The 24,036-nt window shown below is 42.7% G+C and overlaps 1 protein-coding gene across 2 annotated transcripts in view; it reads left to right on the top strand.

Annotated features, from left to right (window-relative positions):
- The window catches only part of mxi1 (max interactor 1, dimerization protein), a 30,087-nt gene extending 7,418 nt beyond the window's left edge, over window positions 1–22,669 (top strand). For both annotated transcript variants that reach the window (XM_040146760.1, XM_040146761.1), the window contains exons 3-6: window positions 493–522; window positions 17,836–17,950; window positions 19,420–19,618; window positions 20,477–22,669. In XM_040146760.1, coding sequence (XP_040002694.1) covers window positions 493–522; window positions 17,836–17,950; window positions 19,420–19,618; window positions 20,477–20,640 — 508 coding nt within the window. In that variant the 3' untranslated portion in view covers window positions 20,641–22,669. The remainder of the gene's footprint in view (window positions 1–492; window positions 523–17,835; window positions 17,951–19,419; window positions 19,619–20,476) is intronic.
- Window positions 22,670–24,036: the final 1,367 nt, after the last annotated feature.

Below are 24,036 nucleotides of genomic sequence, written 5' to 3'. Positions count from 1 at the left end.
GTGTGTGTGTGTGTGTGTGTGTGTGTGTGTGCGTGCGCGCACGCGCATGCTCCCACTTGCCCAGCAGCGCATGCACTCACACATGCACAGTGTGAACTTTAGTGAGCATATGTGGCTGCAGTGTCACACACACACACATCCTCCCAGGGTTGTGCTGTGCATTATTGAGGAATAGGCTGTGTATTGCCACAGTGCATGCCTGGCTGTCATGTTTGTTAGTGTGAAGGCTCCAGTGCGCTCGGTCTACACTTGGTCTCATTTGGGATCAATTAATAAATTCATAAATCAAATTGGACAAGGTAATTCACTGTGCCTCTCTCAGCCCCTGTTTATCTACCCCATATAGTTATTATCTTAATATTACACCTTATTTCCCAGAGTGCATTGCCTTTTCATGAGGAACAGACAGTGTAGGATTGTACTTTGCTTGTTAAGTATGCAAAAGTCTACATTTGCTCTTTATTTGATGACTTCTGTCTTCTGTCTTTGCAGGTCCACACATAATGAGCTGGAGAAGAATAGGTGAGTTGGCACTCAATTTTCAAAACATTTCAAATCATAGAGAACAGCCTACAGGCACGTGCACACCCTGCCCTCACATGTGAATAAATCCATCATGTCCTACTTTCATTTTGACTCACAAGATTTTTGCCCTTCTTCAAATAAGCACTTCCTATTCAACAGGTGTTTAAAAGCAAAAGTAAGGGCTGACCGAGTTGTGTCCAGTTAAGGACATTCCCTCTTTTCACCTACTTGATTTCCTCCTCTCGTGCACACACGCTATGCATCGTTTTAGAGTTATGCAACAGTTTTGTTCCTTAGGGCTCTGAGTTATATGGGCAGGTGGAGGTGCATGCAGGCAGAGCTGGAACTAAAGTCAAAAGTTCAACGCTTGTTTTGATACAAAGATATTTTTTGATTAGCATGTAGTAGAGGCAACAAAGTCAGTCCTATATCTGCTTAAATGTCCTCTCAGTGGCTTTCAAGCCTAAGGATAGCTCTATACTGAGATATACAGTCTGCATTCAAGATAGTATCTACAGTGGAAGAAATGTGGGGTATTCATTGAGAGCATGGCTTGTGATGGTTTTCTACATCTTCTTCTGAAGATCGAACACTGGTTTCTTAGAAGCCCTTATCAGATTGATTCCACTACCCACATAGGTTGCTTGCTGGTGTTTATGTTTTGTTGCTTTGCAGGCTTCAAGAGTCAAGCTGTAAAGTGTTTTCTTCAACACCATAAATAAGAGCAGCCAGACTTTCGGGATTTATGGTAAATAGAAAAAAAAAGCTTGCCTTCCATTTCATTATCTCTGAGGGTGTGGGTACAATGAAAGGATGTGGGAGGCTGGATCCATTCAGTGTAATTACATATCACCTCGGCCTGTGTTTCTCGCCATTCTCCCTGGCAGCCTCTTCTAAAAGGATGGGAACACTGGAAGGAGAGGCGTCCAGTGAACTAAATATAGACAAGAGTTGATGTGTCATCTTGGTGCTCATATGCGATGCCACACAAGGCCAGCTGGTCGGCTGACTGGCCGAAGCAGATTGCGGCACCGATGCAGGGTTGCATTTATTTCCAGTGTTCCACCCACAAAAACTCGAAATTCAAAAGAAGTTGCCAGAATAGTTGTTTTTTCCTACAACACAGTGTGAAGGCTTTTTTCATCACTCCTTCCACATTCTTGCAGCCATTCTTTGTTTGTATTGCCATTTATGGCATATAATCATGTCTGTCGAGCAGACTATTGTAAAGCCTATAGATGGCAGAACAGAAGGAATCAGGGCTGGCTTGGTTCTAGATGGTGGCATAGCACTGAATTATGGTTGCTGCAGAGTTATTAACCATTAGATAGATCATTTAATTAAGCAGTGGAATGAATCCCCATGCATAATAAAGCTGCTGTAGCCAAATGTAAAGAGACTATCAAGGTGATTTACCCACCCATTTGTGTATTTGACAGCTTTAGTTTTCATTCCCGTAGTCATTCATGTGTACAATATCATTTGAAACTTGCATTGAAACCCCCTCCTCCTTTCACTGGCTCCACCTTGTTGGTCCGTGCAGACTCAGAGAGAGCTACAGAGGAACAGACTGGGCTGGGAACAGGCCGTCCTGTACCACACAACACTGTACCTTATCCAGATACTGACACCCCGCTTTTTTCCCCTACTCTTGTTTTCGTTTTCAGTTTGACACAGTGAGCGTGGTGTTGTTGCTTAGTAGCTGAACAGTACAAAACTAATTTTAATTTCCATTAGCAAAGAAAGAGGGTAGAAAATGAAATGGTAATCCATCTTTTTAGGAGCACACTTAAATCAGAATCGTTTATAATCCCCCCTTTTTTGCCAGCAGTTAATCCAATTCCCTTTAAGCGCATGCCCCACTGTAAGATATATGTATCAGGCGTAGTTGTTCACCCAAGTGTGTCAGGCTTATACTATGACTCTACAACAGCAGCGGCAGCAGTTTTTGTCCCATTGAAGCAGACTTCCAAGTCTTGTAAATTGGAGGCAGTGCCTTTATGGTCCACTCTGACTGAGGCCTTTTTTTTCCAACACTTATCAACCCTGTATATCTGCTGCCAGCGAGACGATTTGCCTTGCATGGCTACCACAGGTCTTGATAACCTCTGTGATGAGCAGACTCGTCGTGACAGCGGAGACCACAGGACGCAGATAAAAGGCACCGAAAGAGGAAAAAAAAGCCCACATTCCAGATGCTCGCACTGTGCGGCGGGACCAGATAACGTGGTGGCTCTGCCGCTTTGATCATGTAGCTCCTAACAGCCCTATTTCAGTTCCATCTGTCACTACTAAATTACACTTCCTTAGTAGGGTTTAACAGTAAAAAGCTTGTATGCTCGCATGCTGTAGTTCCACTGCTTTGATCTCACAGCCTTCCCACCCATTAGTCCCTTTTCTTTTAAACATGTTGATAACAAATTCCACAGCTCAGGTTAGTTGTTGGTTGATCCTTGCTTGTTATATAGAGGATGTGTTTTAAAGTAAATGACTAAGGTATTCCATGGCTCAGAGTTGAATATGTTTGGGTTTCTTTCCCTTTTGGATGATGACTCTGTTTAAGGATAATCAATACAACCAGCTTTTACTTGCTACAATAAATCGACAAGAACGGTCACTTATAATTTGTCCTCCTCCTACACTGCAACCTATTCATTTTAATATTGTTTATCGAGGCTGGGCTTATAATACACACGGCAAATAATTTTTCCCTAGGTGCCCAGACAGTGGAAGCCATATTAGCTTTTATGCTTGATTCTTTATGAGTGGAGCTGGCCAAACTGTGTGTGTTAAACACCTTTCAGCGTGTGCCTGTGGAATATTTAAAAAGGCTCACTTTTGCCCACTAGAGCCAGAAGCCCGTTGTCCTTGGGTGGCATGTAAGGAGCATCCATGAGGTTTGCCCTTTTGGGTTTATTTTGGCTCAGTGATACTGAAATGGTAAATGAAGATAGTCACGCCTCATTTGCCATCAACTGGCGGTTGGTTTGGGTGTTCTCGAATGTCTGTTTTTATTGTTTGTACACGTGTGTGTGTGTGTGTGTGTGTGTGTGTGTGTGTGTGTGTGTGTGTGTGTGTGTGTGTGTGTGTGTGAGCGAGAGAGGGTCTCTTTTTCTTGCTGTAAAGTATATGAGTTTATCAGGATTTACTGTTTGGTTATTTTAGAGGTTACTCCTTTTATTTAATTTAAAAATATCCAGCTTAATTGTTACAGCTGCAGGGCTGGTATTACACAGTCGTTTTAGGAATATGCACTCCACGCAAGACATAAAAACTCACCGCTAAATGTAAGTAGAATAGGTGTCACATTTTCCAAATGGTACATATCTCTGTTGGGATTGAAGACCTTTATGTTTTTCTATTCTTTCTAACCAATGGGCTACAAATTCACTACTGTTCTTCCAGCCTTGGGGTTTCATCAGCACTCAAACATGGATAAGCCTGGGCTACACTTTCTCTGGCTGTGCTGATACTCCTTGAAGAAAGCCAAACTGCTTCACCAGTCTTTCTGTTGTCTGCCCAGTGAGTGCAGCCTATTCTCTGGCTCTGCTGCAGGGCCTAAAACTGGGACCATTTGTTCTGACCAACGTGACGACTTGTAAGCTTTTCTTGGCTCAGAAAAGAGGCTTAAGGGACTTGATCTTTGGTCTAGTGAGCCCAGCTAGAGCACGCACACGTGCTGGGGCAAGCCCCCCACCCCAGGCCACACGCTGCTAGTCATTAATAGCCTAGCTATGCTTTGGCTTAGCTAACAATGGTGTCAGAGGACGAGGAAGTAATTGACAGGCTGATGGGATGAGCAGGGGGATAAGTCAAACACACCTGACTAAGGGATGCCTTGAGCAGCACGCAAGCCTGATCCACACTTCAAATGTGTCAGCGTCTGCACAGGGAGCATTTCTGCCCTGTAATTAACACAGCAAGATGTGAGCCAGTATCAGGTTGGGATATTCACACCAGCCGCCACAGATTGCCACCAATTGTGGCTGTGGCTAGTAGTCTCCTGGTGCAAAACAGGAATTTACATATTCACCTCAGCCAAGACAACTAACGTACATAGGACAAGATACTTGCATTTTCTCTTGCACCATGTGGGTGTGCAGCTCTGAGTTGAGGTGGAAGAAGGGTAAATTATCCTTCATTGATTTACCCTACAATTGCACCTGCCCAATGGGTTGCCAGGTTACTGACAGTAGAAAGTTTTTATAGATCGACACTCTCACATACCTTTATAAGAGAGGCACTTGTCTTTAACATCAAGAAATCCTGAGGCCTAAAGAGAAAAAGTATAGAACAAATAGACCAGGTTTTCTAATTCAGTCATAAGCCAAAATGGGGGAAAAAGATGCCATCAACATTAAACAAAGGGGATAAAAAATTGTTAAGGGATGATAGAAAGTAAGAATTATCAGACGTTTTTGTTAGTATCCTGTCAATATAAGCTCAACGTGTCCTGTAGCTGCTTCTTGCAGTTGAAGCTCCTGAGCTTGGCACATGGCAGTTTTTTTTTCTATTAATTAGCATGTTAAAAGGAGTAGTATCATTGCATCTCTCATCTGTTATTATCCACAATCAACAAATCTGTTTTCCTTTACTGTAATATCAATGACAAATGCTGTAATTTGAGATTGGAAGCAGCTACTTGAGAAGTACCTAGTGAGAACTCTGATGCAAAGATTGCAGACTTCTGCAGTTCTTTGGACATATCCTGGCAATCCCACTGGCTTGCTGTCAGATGGTTGAAGGCAGTGTAAAATCAGAGGTCACCATTGTTTTGCCTCACATCCTCAGAATCCCTTCCCACACAGATGTTTTGTAGACAGGTGTAAAGAAGGCCCTACACAGGGGATTGGATGTCAGCAGTTGAAGGCCGAACAATCACTCCCACCTCGTCTCACTCCTCTGACCCTTGACTCATCTTATCTTGGTGCCCTCTTGTTGTGCCCTTATCAGGCAAAACTGCATCCTTACAGCATTCTTTGGAAGAACAGTATAACCAAACGGAATAAGGCTGGATGGGCATACGGGCTTAGTCAGCAGGTTTAAGCTTGGGCTGTCTGACTCAGAGCTTGTTTTAATTCTGACTGACTGAAATAGGAACATTTTCAGTGAAATCAAGTTGTTTGTAGGTGTTCAAATTAATCAGCTTGAAACAGGGACTGTGTGTTCAGGCTGTCCTGCACTATTCTGCAAAGTGTTCTGTTCTTCCCACACAGTGTGTTGTTCAACCTGTGCCATTAATGACAATGTGTTGTTGATAAGCCCACTTTGGACCAAATGGATGATGCTGCAGTTACATACTGTTCCAGGAAGAATTGCTTCTTTTTTCCTTTCTCCTTCCTGGAGCAGCTTGTCATGTTAGCAGCCGAGCTAACTTAATCTCTACCTTAAGGAGTGAGAGAGAGAGAGAGCGATGAAGATAGAAAAGGGGGAAATAGGATGCGTGTTGAAGACACAAGATAGACTCAATTAGGCTAAATCTGACTATGGCTATGGCTTCTATTTTTAGCCATACGGAGAAGAAGGGGGAAACACCAGTGCCTTCTGACCAATCATAGAGGTTAGTTCTTCACCAATGACAGCAGTGAGACGAAGAAGCAGTAGGAGAATTCCCCACCCCTTACTCTCTCAACAGCTACCTCACATCCTTACAAATCATCAAAGCATACACTGCATGTCATTATTTGCCATTTCCATGTTAAGAACTGAAGTCTAACCGCAGTGGAACAACCTACGTGCCATCTGGGCTAAGTGACTTTACAAGATAAGTAAGTGAGTTTAACCTGGGTGAGTGAGAAGATGCATCTGTGTTTTTGAACACATGAATGTGTATTTGTGCATTAAAGGTTGATGTAGAATATTTGTGTTACACGCCTACCCCCACCCTCTATTGAATGTATTAAAACACATCCACAGCTGTAAAGAGGATGTGGTCTGACAAGGCCACCCCCTCCCACACACACGCACTCACACACACACACACACACACACACACACACACGCCCCACCCTACCCTGACCCCAGAGCCAACATCTGGCTGGATCTCCCTGGCTTTACACCAGGCCCACTTGAGGAGCAACGCAATATTGAAGTTTTAATCCAAAGCTTCTGCTCTTACCCTTGGAGTCACACAGGGCTAAAGGGGAAATTGAGGGATGTGGGGCATCCTGCTGACATAGGGGTATCCCCAGTTTGAGTCAGTGGTTGCATGTCACCCATGAAAATAAATAAAATAAGGCCAAAATGTCCCAAATAGGAGTTGGGCAGATGGATGGGGGTGTGTATTTTGTGCATGATCTATATGTGAGTAAGTATTAAAGGAATTTGGGTCATTTGCAAAAGACAAGTGTATTGATCACATCGCTTGTTTGACTTTTAGGTGACACGATTCTTGAAGTTTAGGTACATTGCACCTAAATTCATGTCCCCATCCTCCATCTCTCTACCCCTCTGTCCCACTAACTCCATCCCTACCCCCTCCGCCACTCTGGCTCTGTTTCTATGGTCATCCCTTTCCTCAACTCCATCTCTTTGTCCTTCGCCCTCCTTCTTTTTTCTCTCTCTCTCTTCCAACCATTGTCAGTGGAGCAGATTAAAAGGCAGTGTGCACGTGTGAACTAATCCATGTGTTAGTGATGGGTTTCAGCCCCAGAGTCTCTTGGCCCTGCCATACAGTGAGCGCACCCACCCCCCACCACCACCCCTGCTCCGTCTCTCAACTCCAGTTAACTCTGCACGTGTGTGCGTACGTGTGTGTGAGCACGTGTTTATGTCTGTGGCTGCTTGAAGAGGGCAAATTGCTGCAATATTCTTTCTTCCCTTTCCTCTCAGACTCATCCATCTTTTGTATCATCTCTGTCTCTTCTGTTTCCACTTCATCCCAATCTGCCCTACATCCCTCTCCTGCACTGTTGCTATGCGTCATGACGGATGCTGTTTGTGGCTTGGAGCAGCTTCAGTGGGTTTAGCATGACAACAGCATTGGTCTGCCTTGTAATCAACTGTGTTTCACTTTATTTACTACTTGCAGCCTTGGGATTGGTTTGGCACATTGATTTTTGAACTCCCATTGGCATTTAATTGCCCTCAGTTTCCAGTGTGGTTTCAGCCCTGAATCCATATGTGTTTTTACCCTGAGCCTCACTGCCAATCACAAAGATGCTCTCTCTCTTCCATGCACTGAATGTCTTTTTTGGGATTGAAGTCACAACTGCGTGAATGCTCAGAAATATCAGAATCCCATTCCCACTCACCCACCCACATTCACCAATGCATATTTCCCCCCTTTGCATTTCTTTTTTGCTCCCTGCCATCTAACCAGAATACAGGTCATTATTCAACATAGTTCGCATGGAATCCCAAGGCGTGTTAATAACTGTTTAATTCCTTAGACAAGAAAGCAGTTGCTGTGTGTGGGAGAGAGATGAGCATTCCCCTCATTGCTCAGCTCTGTTCGTCAAATTTAACAATTGACTGTCAGTTTGGACTGTGTAGTAAAACCCTCGGGATGATTGAACTGGTTAGGACATGGGCCACAAGCCATTATACAGAAGGCAATTGAGAGTATTTTCTTTTTCTGAGGAGCGTCATAAGTGGAGTTGCTGGTGTTAAAGTATGTTTCTAGCATTAGACGCAAAGTTGTGTTTTGTTCACATTCACTGTCAGGTGAATAAACAACTTGAGATAAACATAACTTTTTTACCACCTACAGTTGAAGTAGCCTTATGAGCACTAACCTACTGTCACTGTCAAAACAGACACAGAGCAGACTATTACTGGCTTTGTTGTCTTAGTGCTCTGTCCTTTGTAGCTCCATGAGTGGAGCATGGCTCTTAATCTTTCAGGGTCAGGGGTTAAATTTCCACTGGTGCCACCCATGCGTAAAATACATGCACTCGTGACATTTTTGAAGAATGTACTCAACACAAAGCGTGCATGTCTTTCATGTTTTTTTTTTTTCTGGTAGCTCATAGTATTTGGATAAACATGTCACATATGAGTGGGAACTTGAAATGAACAGAGTAGATTTTAGTCATTTCTACTACTAAAACTAGTGGAACTCCTGACAGACTGGCTCTGGTTAGTGCCTGTGGCTAGTTTCTGGGCAGATTACACAGACAGTACACTCCCCTTCCTCCCCCACTCAGTATATCTCTCGCCCTCTGTATGTTGCTCTGACTCTCTCTGTATCTATCCCATCTGTGTGTTCCATAAAGGAGAGGGGGGAATCATCAGTCAGTCAGAAAAAAAAGAGTGCCTACAGTTGCTGTAGGGCAAAGATTGCTCTAATCTGCGTGCACACAAATCTGCTTGTGCACAAAACGTGACGGACTACCCGACCCCTCATCAGTGGACGAAATAGGACTTTCAACAGACTAACTTCTATGTACAGCTCTCACATTTGTTTGCCGTTGCCTCAGCAACAAGGATGTCATTTAAAGCCTAAAACTCCCCTAAGTTTCGAGAGTTAGTGGCGCGGTCCAGTGAATTGTCCAGTTGGTATTAATGACTTTATAACACAAGTTACACGTCATGTACCATCCATCAATGGGCTGATGCTTGAACTATCTGTCAAATCACACATTACCAACACATTGTCTTCCACGGGAAAGGAAACCTAGAATAATGATTTTACCTTCCAAATGCAGACCAACATACATGTATAAGCTTGCCTCCATCTGCATTTGTAATTTCCTGAACCTGCCATTTATAGCTCAGATGATAAAGCTGTTGTGGGCTAAAGCACATAAGACGGGCTCCGGTTTTGCAGCCAGACTGTAGGCCCTTTGATGACTGTTCCAGCAGTCAACCTAGTGAGTGTTGGTTCCCCCTGTTAAAAAAACCTATTTAGTCAGGTGCCACTGTCTGTATGGGTAAACATGTGACCTTGGCTGCAACCCGACAGCAGTCATGTGAGAGAGAGAGAGAGAAAGAGAGAGAGAGATGGGAGGGAGAGAATGAACCCCCCATCTTCATTTAAAAGAGAATGATAGAAAGACATAGGAGTCATAAAAAGAAGAGAATCCTAGAAGGGGCATCTTTAGCAGAAAAAACAAATCCGCTCTTTGTGTTAACCCAGCGAACCAGTAAACAAAGGTGGTGAGCAAACACAGAGGGCCGTTGTGTTTCCTGTAGTTGTAATTTAATGCACAGGGCACAGTTGTCTTTGTCATTTTGTTGGGGTTTTTTTTCAGGTTTATTTACATTCTTCATTCACTTGAAAATGAAGTCGAAAGAAGATACTTCATTTTATTATATTTCTTTGTCAGTGAAATGGAATTAGCTGAAAATGGTCCAGAGTTTTTGAATGCATTCTGGTTCCAATAGCAGTTTCTAGTCACAGCAAAGCATCATGGTGAACAAATGTATAGGCTGCAATGTGTGTTGAGCTCTGCCCCTCTCCATGTATGTTACATGTCACAATCTGCAGAGTATGGATCAGTGTACCACATGTTCACATGTTGTTTCACTATGTATGATCTGGGAGAAGGGGTCTTACATGTGATTCGGATGTGCGACTGGTCTGGACCATTTAAGCAGCCAGCATCTCATGCTTGCTATTTTTAACCATGAAATAATGGATTTGGAATGTTTTGGAAAATAATACTCAAAGCACAGAAAGGAAAAAAAAAACATCTCTGCCCACATTTTGTGAGTTAATTTGCCATTGAGTCGATGTAAGGCTCAATGGACATGGCTTAGTCTACTCTAAATGAGGCTTTGCATTACAAAATACTCCAATAATCTTTGACATCACTGTTAATCATGATTCATGGCTGCCTTAAATGAGCCTCGACAGTAGAGAAGGCGTAAGTCAGAGGAGGAACAATAGAGCTCCCTCATAAAGTCAAGTTCTTATTTTTTTTTTCTCCCTGAGAGGCCCTGTGTAATGATGTCTTAATTTCCTTTCGCATGTCAGTTTAGGAGATTTACCACTGCGACGGTCATTGGTGATGTGTAATTAGTGTAATAACTGGGTGTAGGGTCAGATTTCCTCTCCCTCCGCACATATTAGAAGTAGGTCAAATTGGGAGTGTGTGTGTGTCTGTGTGTGTGTGTGTGTGTGTGTGTGTGTTAAATGGGTTTGAGAGAGTGGGGGATTTGCCAAAGAGAAGTGTATCGACTGGTATCTGGGCTGGAAATCTGACCCTCCCCTTTAAGAGCACGTCCAGTAATTATGTCAGACATCTTGGATGGCCTGAGAAGTTATCTATTATTTATGTATTCACAGGTCTGGAATCTAGGGCAGCCATTTTTTTTCCTCCATTGCTCAAGCCTGGACTAATGGTGTTGGTTCCAGAGGACTTTCAATGAAATATAAGCAGAGACTAGGGTTGCTTTGTCAGTGCTGTTTTCAGCTTTTTTTGTTTCCTGCAAAGAAGAAAAAACACACTCTCTGTGTCACTCTTATGTGAATTATTTTATTCAAATACGAAGAACACTTATATGAATATGCATTTTCCTTTTTTTGCTCACCACCCTCTCCTTCTAATACGTACTGCCCACAGGAAATTTCAGGACTGCACAAATTTATGTCTTGTTCAGACATAAGGTAATCAAGCTAGGCTTTGAGTTTGTTTCAGTAATAGCTCAAAGACAGAATTGTATAAATGGCCATCAAGTTATGTAAAGGTACAATAAGTAAATTAACAGGATGCACCTGGGAGAGTAAAATGCTGTGCATTTTTTACACATGTAATTTAATCCACAGAATTACCTTCAAAACAACAGCTCTGTCCAACAAAAGAGAGTTTTAGGTGATGTGTGCCCTATCAAGAAAAAGGAAGGATGGTTAGATGATTTTAGCATCAGATAATGTAGAAATTCAAAAACCAAATCATCTCAGGAACTCATGGACTGTAAGGTTCTTATGTGTACTGATGTGCAACTAAATAAATTTGGCAAATTGCAGATAATGGATTAAAAACCATAAAGATTGTTTTTTTGACAGTATCAAAACAACTAAAAGTTAGACAGCTAGTGCTTGCTTACAGACTGAATGAATCACTCTGTAGGCTTGTGTTTGCCCAATCAGCAATGAACAGCGCAACAGAGTTACTTTGAATGATCCTTGGCCTTTAGAAAGTTTTAGTTTCGCAGGAGCAGGGGACAACCACTATGGACCAACTGAAAAACTGGAACAAGGTTCCTGCATGCAAAATACAGGTGAAGGTCCTGAATTTCAAAAAAAATGTTCAGGTGCTTGTGTAAAAGTTCCTGTGCTTGAAAAGGCCTAGTACACAGTCTATCACCTTAAAAGACAAGACAGTCCTGTGTTGGTATTTTAAAAAGACTAAGGAGGTCTTCAAATAAAAATACAACGGTTGCTATGGTTGCTATTGTCATCTTGATGATGTTGGAATTATCGCTTTTTGCTGTTTTGTTCATGTCATACTGACAAAAATTTAAAGGGGTATTTGTCTATTAGCGTGTGTCTGACACTAGTTTTTGACTGCAGAGATACTGTATCATATATCAGAATATGTGTATGCATGTATACAGTATATTGCAGTGTGTTTGCTCGTCAGTGTGTCCAAAGGCACAAGTACTCCATGTGTGTGCATGGCTGTTACACAGATAAAAGAGAAGATTGCAGAGCTGTCGTACACTGTGCTGACGAGAGACGTATGATGTGTGTAGGTTCTGTAAGAGCTGTGGTGGGCAGCTCTTCCATACCAACAGGGAGAGCTTCAAAGTGCTTCTTTAAAAGGACTCCACTTCAGTCACTTTGGAGGCAGTTTGACGCATTTCGGCAACAAGTGAGACAGCTAAAAGGAGATGGAGAGCAGTGCAGACATTACAGCAGATTTCTTTTAATATAAATACTCATCTATTACCAATCATGATTTTAATTGCCTAATCACTTCTCCGTGTTGCAGTGTTACTTAACTTTACAAACAAGGCAAAGCTTTGTATTTGAATTCACTTGAATTGAAGTATTGAAGTTGAAGTTGTTGGATTGGGGAGAAAAAGGCAATGTGTGCGTGTGGTTCATGGGGAGTCAGGATGAGAGAGGAGGGTGGATGAGGAGGAAAGGTGTGGTGCAGTGACCCGGGGCCGACTGGCTGCTCGCTCACATGTCAAAGCCAAAAGGCAGAGCTGCCTGCCTCCATACCCATCTGGGGCCCATCAGGAGCACAAGCCACAGGAACACACACACACAAACACACACACACACACACACACACACGAAAGCATGAAAGAGATGCACATGCATACACACACACTGGTAGAGTGTAAGTGCCCCATTGTCTCAGGAGGAAAGGGAGGGCTGGCTGTGTTAGTGGGGAGCCTGAAGGGCCTGCCTTTGGGATACAACATACAGTAGAAGTGTATATATGCGTCTGTCGGGGGATTTTACACACCTGAATCCTCAATCTTTTTTTAGTCATGTAATATGGACAAAATTAACATCATAAGCAGCCTTCATGCTGATTGTTCTCTTGTTGATAATAAGAAGGCACCAGAATGAACCTCCTATACAGCATATGCTCCCGTGAATCACCTGCATCACACCATCACCTGCATGCATTAAAATAAGCTGACCATCTTCACAGGCGATAACTAAATGCTCCTGCCTATAAAGCTCTTTCACGAATGCATTTACAAGCTGTGAATGTTTACTCAGTTAGTTCCAGGTAACTCCCATGAACTCATTGGGGATCAGCAGCAGCTTTAGATGTGGTTTCCTATGAATAGCCAGTTACATTATAAATCGATCTGTATTAAGGCTCAAGTCCACAGAAGTTCCCTGCATCAGGGCCTGAGAGAGCATGCAAAGGTATACTCGGAGGGCAGAAAAACAAACAAAAATAAAGTGAAACATGCTATTATGTTTGTTTATATTCCCAGGAATTTCCCCATGCTGAATACAGGGAAAAAACAAGGCTGTTTTGCCTGAGCTGTCTTATTGTCAGTGAGGGATTTGATATCCCTGCTGTGCGTGACAGTTTGGAGCACAGGTCCTGGTAGCAACTGGCCACGTGTTATGTAATCCACCACAGATGGAGTGATCCCCATTCAGGCAACCTGCAGCTCGCTTTGCCATTCATTGAACACTGCAAGTATTACATGGAGACCGATAGCCTTCACTGCTGTTGGTCTGCATTAGAGAAATCTTGTCACTGATCCTTTTTCTCTTTCAACCATTTTTCACCATGTCTGTTGCCATACTCAGTCGCTCTTGTTATTCAAGGTTTTCTCTGATTTTGCTGTTTTGCTTTCTGTTGACTGTAAGCTGCAATGATTAGTCGATTAATCGATTAGTCGATCAAAAAAAAATGGTCAACTATTTTGATAAGCGATTCATCGTTTTTCAATCATTTTTTAAAGCAAAAATGGCCAAAATTTGATGGAAACAGAATCTCAAATTTGCTAGTAAATTCAATATTTTTAGTTTTTGGACTCACCTGGCACTGTAGCATATTGTCATCACTGTTTTTTGTAACAAACGATTAATTGATTTATCGAGAAAGTAATCTGCAGATTAATTGATCATGAAAATTTGTTGCAGCCCTAATTGAATTTTTTTTGTTTCATTTAATTTCTTTATATCTCAGCTTGATGAGTGTAATTAACAAAAATATGCTCCTTGCTGGACTTGGACTGTCTTTATATCTCAGCTTGACATTTCAAATACATTGCATATTTTGTATTTTTATAACCCACAGTTTGGCTAATATTGCTATATGATTTGAAGAACTTCTGGCTCTTAAACAAGCCTCTGCTAGGACAGCAGTTTAGCCCTTGATGAAAGTGATACCACATCAGCTATGCTAACAGCACCCTACTGACTCTGCCTGTGATCCTGTGATATGACAGGCCTTTAGCCTTAGCAGCTGAGGACATGAAGTTATGGGACTGTACAGTAAATCCATAGCTGTTTATGTAACTAGAAAAAGTCTTTTCTAAGAACTTGGGGAAAGAGTAGGCTCTGTTGCTCGTCGCTGTGTTACGTGGCTACAAGAGGGCGGAGATGAAGAGAGATTCTGGCTGCAGCACGCAGGTATTTATGGTCACAAGCCACCACTCATATTGTAAGCTGCAAATGGCTTAAGCTCTTTGGCTGTGGGTCTACATGATAAACAAGCCTTTTCAAGGATTAGGTGGCTGTCTTGTGGGCATCACCAGTAGCTCTTAGCTTCTGACCTTTCACCCCTTAGTGAGATAGCAGTGCTGGTGGTACAGACTAACATGATAAATGTGTCTCTGCCTTTATCTTAAGTTGCCTGTGGCTCCAGGGAAATAATCGACAGATTTGTCTGCTCGAATGATTTATTTGAAATACTTGCATGCTGAGAATAAAAGTTCCAGTTTGACTTTCCATCACCAGACAGTCCAGTGCGATGGCTATGAATCACACGATAGTACACACAGTTCCTCTGTCACTCCCTCTAATGTTTTTTGGGGCTTCTCTGCCCTCTGTAGTTATCAGAGTGTTCCACAGTGGAGCACGTCATGCACCCAGAGATTAGGACAAACGCCATGCAGGCGTCTCACAAGTCTCTCTATCAATAAGAAGCACAGTTAGGGTGTTTAAATGCTGCCAACCAACAGCTTGTGTTGCTATAAGAGGAGATCACACAGTACACAAGGTAGCTGTGAAAAGGACAGAAACAGGACTCAAAGGGCTGCAGAAGGTGACAGCATGGCAGATTGCTTCTCCTCTTCCTCCTCCTCCTAATCATCATCATATGGGTGTGGAAGGCTGTTTGTGGTTTCACATTGACTTGGCAAAAAGTGGTTATTCGGCATCCCGACAAGTGACGCCCCACATCACAGTCACTAATAGAAGTCTTAGCACTAAGAACCCTAATGTGATGTTTTGGTCACAGCCACGGCTGGAAATGTGGTGATACTCTGCAGTGCACTCTGTGCGGTCATCGTACTCCTGCTTCCTCTGTACATTCGTCATGTCTGGGCCAGGGAGAAGGGAGGGTGGAAGAAGGACAGGAGTGGTTGAAAGTGGAGGTTTTCTGAGGTTGTCTGCTGAGATGGTTGCTTTAATCTGGATGGGAGTGGAGGAGAAGATCTTGATATCCGGTGAATGGAGTTTGTTAACTCCACGCCTGTCAAGCCTGACAGACAGACACCCAGGCCCATACATGACCAATGTGTCCTCCTCTCCCCTCACAGCCTTCTTCATCAGGCAGTCCATGCCCATGTGTGGGAAGATAGGTTTATATTTGTGACTAAGGAAAAAAGTAAGAGCAAACAGGAAGTCCTTACAGTGTGCACAAGCTTTAAAACTAAAACTGGGACATTCATGAGCAAGTATGTTTTTGGTCTTTCATGTAATGTGAAATTATATTTGTCTCAGCTACAGCAGCACAATAAATAATTTACTGGCTTATCAGTAATGTTGAAACATTCCTTTTACATGGCCCACTTAATTTGAAATTGTTGCATCGCAAACATGGCAAATTCCTGTAAAATACACTTAATGTCTTGTTTCAAAATAACCAGTGTAATGTTGATTGGGCAGAATTGTAATCACTGAGACAACTATTCAGCCATGTCCACCTGTCTCCCAGATGGAGCTGCCTGTATCCCCCCCAGGCTCCTATGAAAGACTACAATGTGATCTATTGCCAGTTGAAATCTGCTTGTGTGTGTTGGTGTGTGTGTGTGTGTGTGTGTGTGTGTGTGTGTGTGTGTGTGTGTGTGTGTGTGTGTGTGTGTGTGTGTGTGTGTGTGTGGATTCACAGGGCAAAGATGGCGGTGTTGGGGTATAGATGAGACAAATGCAGACTTTTCACAGATAACAGATAAGGAGCAAAGGTGGGCTCTGCTCTCCGCCATGAATACAACTGATTACACAGATAGTTGACCTGAGCCAGACTGATAGTCATCATGCAAAGTCCTAAACTGAAAACGTGTGTGTTTGTGTGTGTGTGTATGTGTGTGTGTGTGTGTGTGTGTTTTGTGACTTCCAAACTTTTGGCACTACAGACTGAATCAAGGCACCTCCTTGTTCACTCCCCAGACATGCAGCATTTGTCTTGTTCAGGTAGTTTAAGCACACACTCACGCATACTGTACTGGTGTAATGGCTTTGCTCTTCTCTCGTGTTCTTATCAGCACCATCCATGCATAGCTTAACCTCCCCTCCACACACACAGACAGACAGATATGCCCTAGCCAGCGCTCACATGTCTCCACCAGTCTTAAAGCAGCAGAGCGTAGCAGAGAGCAGTTTAGCCCAGTGAAGTTGGTGTGGTGGATTCCAGCTCTGGTCCTTTGGGATTGTCTCCTTTGGGTTCCCACCGAGATAGTTCCTGAGCCTGGGTCGCTCATCTGAGTCCACTGACTCTTAATGTCTCTCCACTGTTCCCTTCAGGCTAGCTTAAAGGGCAGGTCCTGCTAATGGAGCGCTGATTGTGTTATAGCCACAATTATCTCTCTTTACCTCCCGTCTCGAGGCCATTAGCAGGATAGATAGTACCGGGAGCCTGTGTCCAGTCACAGAATAAGGGACTGTCAGGATGATGGAGTGTACGAGCCAAGCAGGATCCAGGAAATGCCGTTACACCTTTCCTCCCTGATCCTCCCCTCTCAGCTGAAACTTGTTGTTTGTAATGTATGCGAGAAGGCTAACTAAAGCTGGATGCAAGAAATACCAGCAGAGGATAATGTATCATCTTGATACATTCTCTTTACATGAGATGTGAATCATATGTAACCTTCTGTGTTGCTGAACTATAAGCTGGGGATTTACAACACATGAGCTGGGTCTGTAGCTGGTGGACGTGTGTCTTAATGAGCCTACATCCCAAGGTGACAGAAGACTGCTTGTTGAACTGCAGATTTTTTAAAGGAAAAAAATCCAAAATAAGATGCTCTTACCATGTTAGAAATCATCAGAGTCATCATAGAGAACAGCTGTAAATATGTTGCTTTTGCTCGAGGTGGATGTAAAGTCATAAAATGCTTGACGTCTTTGTTTAGCCAGTTAAATGTGTACAAGATAATAGAGAAATATACCATGGAATAACATAAGGGGAAGATAAAAGGGAGTTGTATCACCAATAGCTGGTTTAAACAGTGTTTTAGGGTGAACTTTTCCTTTGAAAACCGTCCAGCCTTTGATAAAAGGTTGCAATGGACTGCAAATTAGAGAAACTGGTTGAAACTACATTGTACTGGTTAAAATCACCACACAAGCTGGACAAATCTAACCCAGGTCTGCCTGAAAAACCAGGATGTAGTGCATTTCACATTTTACTTTCCAGGCCTTAGCCCTTCATTATTGTCCACTGTGATTTATCTAACCATTGTGTTCCTCTTTCTGTTTCTGTCTTTCCTATGCAGACGAGCTCACCTGCGGCTGTGTCTGGAGCGGTTGAAGGCCCTCATACCCCTAGGACCTGACTGCAACCGCCACACCACCCTGGGTCTGCTCAACAAAGCCAAAGCACACATAAAGGTAAAGGGTAACTAGAGCTACAGTGGGTCCTGGTAACCTTTTTGGACACAAATATCAATCACAGGGTGAAAGGAGAAAGTGTAGGATTTAAGCAAAGCATGCATAAAAATACATTTCTGCTTGGAATTTATTTGTTCTGCCCTTTGCTGCCAGATTCAACTACCTACTACCCGGATCACTGTTAATCATAATTTATTTGTGTAGCTGCAGAGGCATTTCATGCGCTTATTGACTGCAGTATGGATATTTATTACACCTTTGATTGACTACCTATTTTCATCACAACACCAGTAAGAATCATTATAGCCTATCACCATGTAAGTAGTGAAAAAGAATAAATTCACTGTTGTGCCTCTGTAATGGAAGGATTTGGCTGTAGGTGATTTTTTTTTTTTTTTTTTTTTATTTGAAGTGAAAAAACTTGTGTTCTTAATTGTAGTGTGAAATACCATTACACCCATAAATAAATCCATCCAAAAGTTTCGCCGTAGTGTGTTGTGGATTTGTAAATATAATACATTATGGATAGAAGCCAAATTTTAACCAGTATCAGCTGGTCACTGGTGTTAATTTCCCTGCCTGATAATCCAGTGTTGAGGAGCGTATAACACATTAAGACATCCTGCTTCACGCCTTCCCATCCACTTTAAAAACAGGCATGTGACTGCCTGAGATTGAGCAGTCGGCATATGAAAAGTCCTGAGTAGCGTGCATTCACGTAGCAGAGAGGGGAAGCATAAAGCCGATATTGTTGTTGTGCCCCCTCCCCCCTCGCCCACTACTACCGCCACCACTCGGCACTTCTGCTGCTGTCAACTTGAGTCTCTTCATCGCTTATTGATGGCCTATTGTTTTGGTCTGTCGCCGGGAGTCACGCTCGTCACCGTCAGCGACCGTGACGTAAGGCCACAAGATTAGAGCACAACACGGCTGTATCAGTCCCTGCCACGGGCCTCACTTATATTGTAATGGGACAAGAAAGTGAACAGAGGCAGCGAGTAAAGAGGTCAACATGGTGTAAAGAAGGCAGGTGAAGAAAATTATTTAAGAGTTTCAGGGCTGGCAGGAGAAAGAGCCAAGAGGTGACAACAAGTTTAATGGCTGAATGTTAAAACGGGTGCTGGGGAGTGTTTGTATCCTGACAGCCTTTTGATATGAAAGGAATTTCCTTACAGACTAGCCACATCTATCTTCAGTATCTCAGCATTCTTGCTGAAGGTGTTCTTCCAGCTCTCGTTCTCTCACTCTTATCTTCTCTGTATTTCCTCATAGTCTTGCCCTCAGTCTGTCCTTCTATCTCTGCCCCCATCCACTATTCTTTTCTCTCCCCTTTTTTCTCAACATAATTTTTGTCTGGCCTGCCTTCCCACTTATATGTTGACATTTATCTACAGATTCTACTCTCACCCTGGTCCCTGGTACACATAATTAACCTTCTCTCTGTCTCCCCCTTCACTCTCCCCTGTCAGAAACTTGAAGAGGCAGACAGGAAGAGCCAGTACCAGCTGGAGTCTCTGGAGCGTGAGCAGAGGCACCTCCAGCGCCAACTGGAGCTGCTGAGGGGAGGCAGTGGTGCTGCCACCCAGAGCAGCCCAGGAGAGGGGGAGAGGATACGCATGGACAGTGTGGGCTCCACCCTCTGCTCCGACCGCTCTGACTCTGACCAAGGTGAGTAAGGCCGCTGTCTCTGAACAGGATTTTTTTATTTAGCAACTCCAAGGCTAAAGCCTCCAGCTGTTTTTGGGCTAATTTTACGACACTGAGGTTGCACTGGTCAGAGCCCCCCTGGGACTGTACGTGAAGTAATGTGTTGTTGAAAATAATCAACACAGGTTTTCTGGACAGAGGTTTAAAATGCTAATGTTTCTTGAAAGGATTTTAAAGTAAAGTTTGGTTAGTTGAAGTAACTAACATTCAATATTACTTTTTATATTCTAACTTGGTTCTAATGAGTCAAATTTTATAATTTGAAATGGATACATATTTATCCATTTAACTGTTTGGCTGCAAGACAACACATTTAAACAGCATCTAAACAGATTGTTCTATTACAAATGCTGCCCTTCCTATTTAATCTTGTATTGCTTAAATGATAACTAGACTGATCTTCTATGTTTTTATCATCAAAACCAACAATAAATTGACTCTACCACTGCCTTTGTAGCCAAAACCTGATTATGTATATAAAAAAAACTCAGTAGTATATATCTGTGGCACGTATAAGATTTACTTCTTCAGTAGCAACAAATGGGCTTGGAAATGAGTTCCACAGACGGTGGAAGATGGACTAAAGTCATGCTGGTTTTGGTCTATTCATGGGATTCATTGGCATTAAAAAAACATTTTATTTTGGGCCCTATCCTTAAAGCAGCTCCAGTATCCTGACACTACTGTTTTTTTCACAGCTACATATGTAATTGCCACAACGTACGGCACAGAATCTGTTTCTTAGTAGTCACAGTTAAATTTTTTCTTGTTTTGTTTTTCTTTCCCTTTCTTCTCCGTTTCCATTTCTCCGTTCTGCAGAGGAAATTGAAGTGGACGTGGAAAGCACGGAGTTCTCCCATGGAGAGCTGGACAGTGTGAGCACGGCCAGCACCAGCGACCTGGACGACCACAGCAGCCTGCAGAGCATGGCCAGCGATGAGGGCTACTCCTCCTGCAGTGTCAAACTTGCCTTCTCCTCCTAGATCCCCACACGACCACTACCCCCGCCACCTCCCCGCCAAACCATCCTGCCCTCCCACCTGTTTATCCATCCAGCCATGCCTACATACAGATACCCAGTCACCTCAGATGACGGCCAGGCCGCAAGGTAATGGCTTTCCCATCGCTCTGAGCAGCATCCGCCTCCTGCTCCTAGCCTTTTAGTTGCCCCCCCCCCATACCAACACCAGGGACCCAAACACAGTGATGTGAGACTGCCAATTGGTTTTGATCTTCTCAAGGGGGGTCAGAGACTTGGTTGATGTGAAAAATCATTCATCATCTTAATTTTTAAACCCACAATTGAAATGAATGATTGCGTTTACATCTTTTATTTCCTTGAGCCATCAAATGTCTGAATTTTTTAAAGCTTCACAATCCCTAATTTGATCCCAAATGCACTTAAATTCATATGATATTGAAATAATTCAGACTTTCTGTTTGGTTCTCTCTTCTGTGTGCGTGTGTGTGTGTTGAGCTGATCCTGTCTATCCCATCTTAATGTTCTGGTGTTGGGCCTGGATAAACAGGAGCACATCTAATCTGGACTTTAATGGACACTGTGGGTGAACTTTGCCATATCAACACAGCTTGGTTCCTGATAAACGTCCCTCCAGCCCTGAATTTAATCCTTGTCCTATTTTTTTTTTTTTCATTACCTCTGCTCGACACCGCAGAAGCTTGGACACTCGAATTGGTGCTATTGTGAAACAAACAAATGGGGAAGCAGATCAGATCCACCACCACTATGCTTTTAAAGCAAACAAAGCGCGTCTGCCGTGATTGTTTCCAACCAGGCATGGAGGAAAACAACCACAAAAAATGGAGTAAAAAAAAAACATTCCTGTCCAACGTGGGTGCTCAGTGCATTTTCAAAGAGTGCAAATTGTAACTTTGTGTGTGTGTTTTGTTTTGGTTTCTTTCCCCTTGACAAGCAGCTACGACAAGCCATCCTGCACTTGCCTACTTTAGAGCTGTCCATAGAAATGGCACAAACCAAGAAGTAAGAAAAAAAAAACACAAAAAAACAACAGCAACAAGGAAAAAGTCCAACAACAACAACAAACTTTGGAATAGGTGTCTGTCCTCTTCCCAGCAGTAACAAGCAATAACTCTTGTAGTCGTTTTTTTCTCGTCAATTTGAACTTCTGTTTTTGTTTCTCTTCTCCCCAAAGCCGTGTGTGACCGTCCAAACAAGCAAATTTCTTGGTTTTGTTTTTTTCTTTCTTTTTTTTGTACATACAAATAGCTTAATAAATTAAACTTTAAAAAGGAGTTTTAAAAAAAAAGGTAGAGCTCATGGATAGAACTATTGCCTCTGTTGCTGTTTGACCTGTGTTTCTTGTGTATTTTAAATGACATTTTTGGAAAGATTTTGTCCTCTTCAGAGTGGCAGTGGATGTGGTATGGACACTATATTGATGGAAACATTCAAAAGTTATTCATTCTGTTGCTGCCCTGAGAAGAAAAGAAAAGAAAAAAACGACAGAACAACTTACCGAGATGCGACGCAGTAGGACTTCTGTTAGAGAATGCTGAGTTTGTATGGCACTCTTTCTATTTATTAGACTTTTTCTCTTGTTTGTAATGTTCATGAATGGGAGATAAAAAGCTGCATATGGCATTCCACTGGTGGTCAGGTGATCTGTGGAGGAAACGTCTGAAGTGTGGGGAGAAGAGAACGGGTTGATTGATGTCACTGTTCGCCATCCCAACTCCACTGGTATTAAGGATTGCACTTCAACCACAGTTCTCTTTATTATAATTTTTTTTCTCTTTTCCATTGTCTTTTTCAGCGCTCCTAAATCCTTTCATGTGTGGAAGAAAAAAAAAACAACACCGCCCTTTTGAATATTTATTTCTCAATCCCTCAAAGAACACAAGCAATGGGGAAAAGAAGTTAACTTATTTTGGTTCTGTCTTATTTTACTCCTCTTCTTCATGCTTATTCCTCATTCCTTATTTTACGAATTGTATATTTTATGGGTTATTGTTATTTTTTTTTTCCTTTTTTTTTGGGTGGGGAGGGTGGGAGGGGATAAGAAGAAAATGTAGCCATTTTGTTTTCTTTTTTTCGTATTTTATTCAATGGACACTTGAAATGTAATTGGCCCCTAAGCTGCTCCTAGTGCTGAGCCTCGCCTGTTTAGAGTCACCAGCCTTGTCCGGAGCTGACTCCCCCACCTGTAACATTACGCCTGTCATGGTAAATTCAGATCTAAAACAACTGGATAGGCTGACAGACAGAGCGGCTGGACCTCCATGCCCAGCCTGCTGACCGAAGCCTGTCCGGTTTTCGGGTCTGAGCGGTGGGGGGCTTTCTCTGCACAAGGCTTATTGATAGCCAAGACTTAACTGGCAAATATTGAGCCAGCTACTACACAATAAAAGGGGTCTAAAACTCCACTTTCCTCTATTAAGGAGGATTGTAGTCTCTATTAGACTTGTGTTTTAGTTGACAAAATGTGTCTTACATTTACAAGGCCTCAGACTGAGGATTTAAAGAAAAAAATAAACAAAGAAGAACAAATCCTTTGGATTCTCTGAAGGACATCATTAAGGTGTAGAGTTTGACATGAAAGCTCTTTGCAGAGCTCTGTTGAGGTCATTGGACTTGGCACTGAATCAGAAAGTCACCGCTTTTGGTGCTTGATTATTTAAAAAAAAAAAAAAAACAAATGCCAAAACCACCTCAGAACACCTCAGTGTCCTCTCTCTTTATCGCTCTCTCTCTGAGGGACAGTTTACATTTATTCTGCCCCCGTTTAAGTTATTAACCTTCATCTTCTCTTTGTTTCTGTTTTCGTCTTCATACGTCGGTTTTATGAACCTGCACTGCTGACAGTAAAAAGGTCCCGTGTTTGACGAATGAATTTCACTCCTTGTGCTGAGCTGGATCAGATATTTGTGTTTTAACCTGCTTGGAGTACAAAATATTTTTACTCCATTGGGACAAATCTGACAGTGTTGGGTCTGTTATTTATCACAAAAATGTGTGAAAACTCTCTGGCACTCATTGTATTGTCTGTTGAGGCAAACTATTCTGATCTTGTATTCCAAAACGGGATAAAACAAACTATGAGAACTGATTTGACGGAAGCCAGGTTTGTCCTCTCTCATGTGAGTGTACAGTGTGTGTGTGTGTGTGTGCGTGAGCGGGTGTGTGCGAGTGTGTGGGCGCTCCTTGTTCTTACTAAGGCTGAGCTTTAGAAAGGCACCTGGTCCACGACTAGTCTGCACTGATCTGTTTCCCACCTACTACTCAGTAGGTATCAGACTTCTGGAGAGTCTGTCATAAAAGAGTATCCAGTGTAAGATATGATAACTGGGGGGGGGGGAGTCTCTGCCACATAAACTGCAGGTACAATTTTGCATTTAAA

The sequence above is a fragment of the Xiphias gladius genome, chromosome 15, assembly GCF_016859285.1.
Source record: "Xiphias gladius isolate SHS-SW01 ecotype Sanya breed wild chromosome 15, ASM1685928v1, whole genome shotgun sequence".
NCBI classification, from domain to species: domain Eukaryota; kingdom Metazoa; phylum Chordata; class Actinopteri; order Istiophoriformes; family Xiphiidae; genus Xiphias; species Xiphias gladius.
Note: the sequence above shows the minus strand (reverse complement) of the source record. Positions and strands in the feature narration are given on the sequence as shown.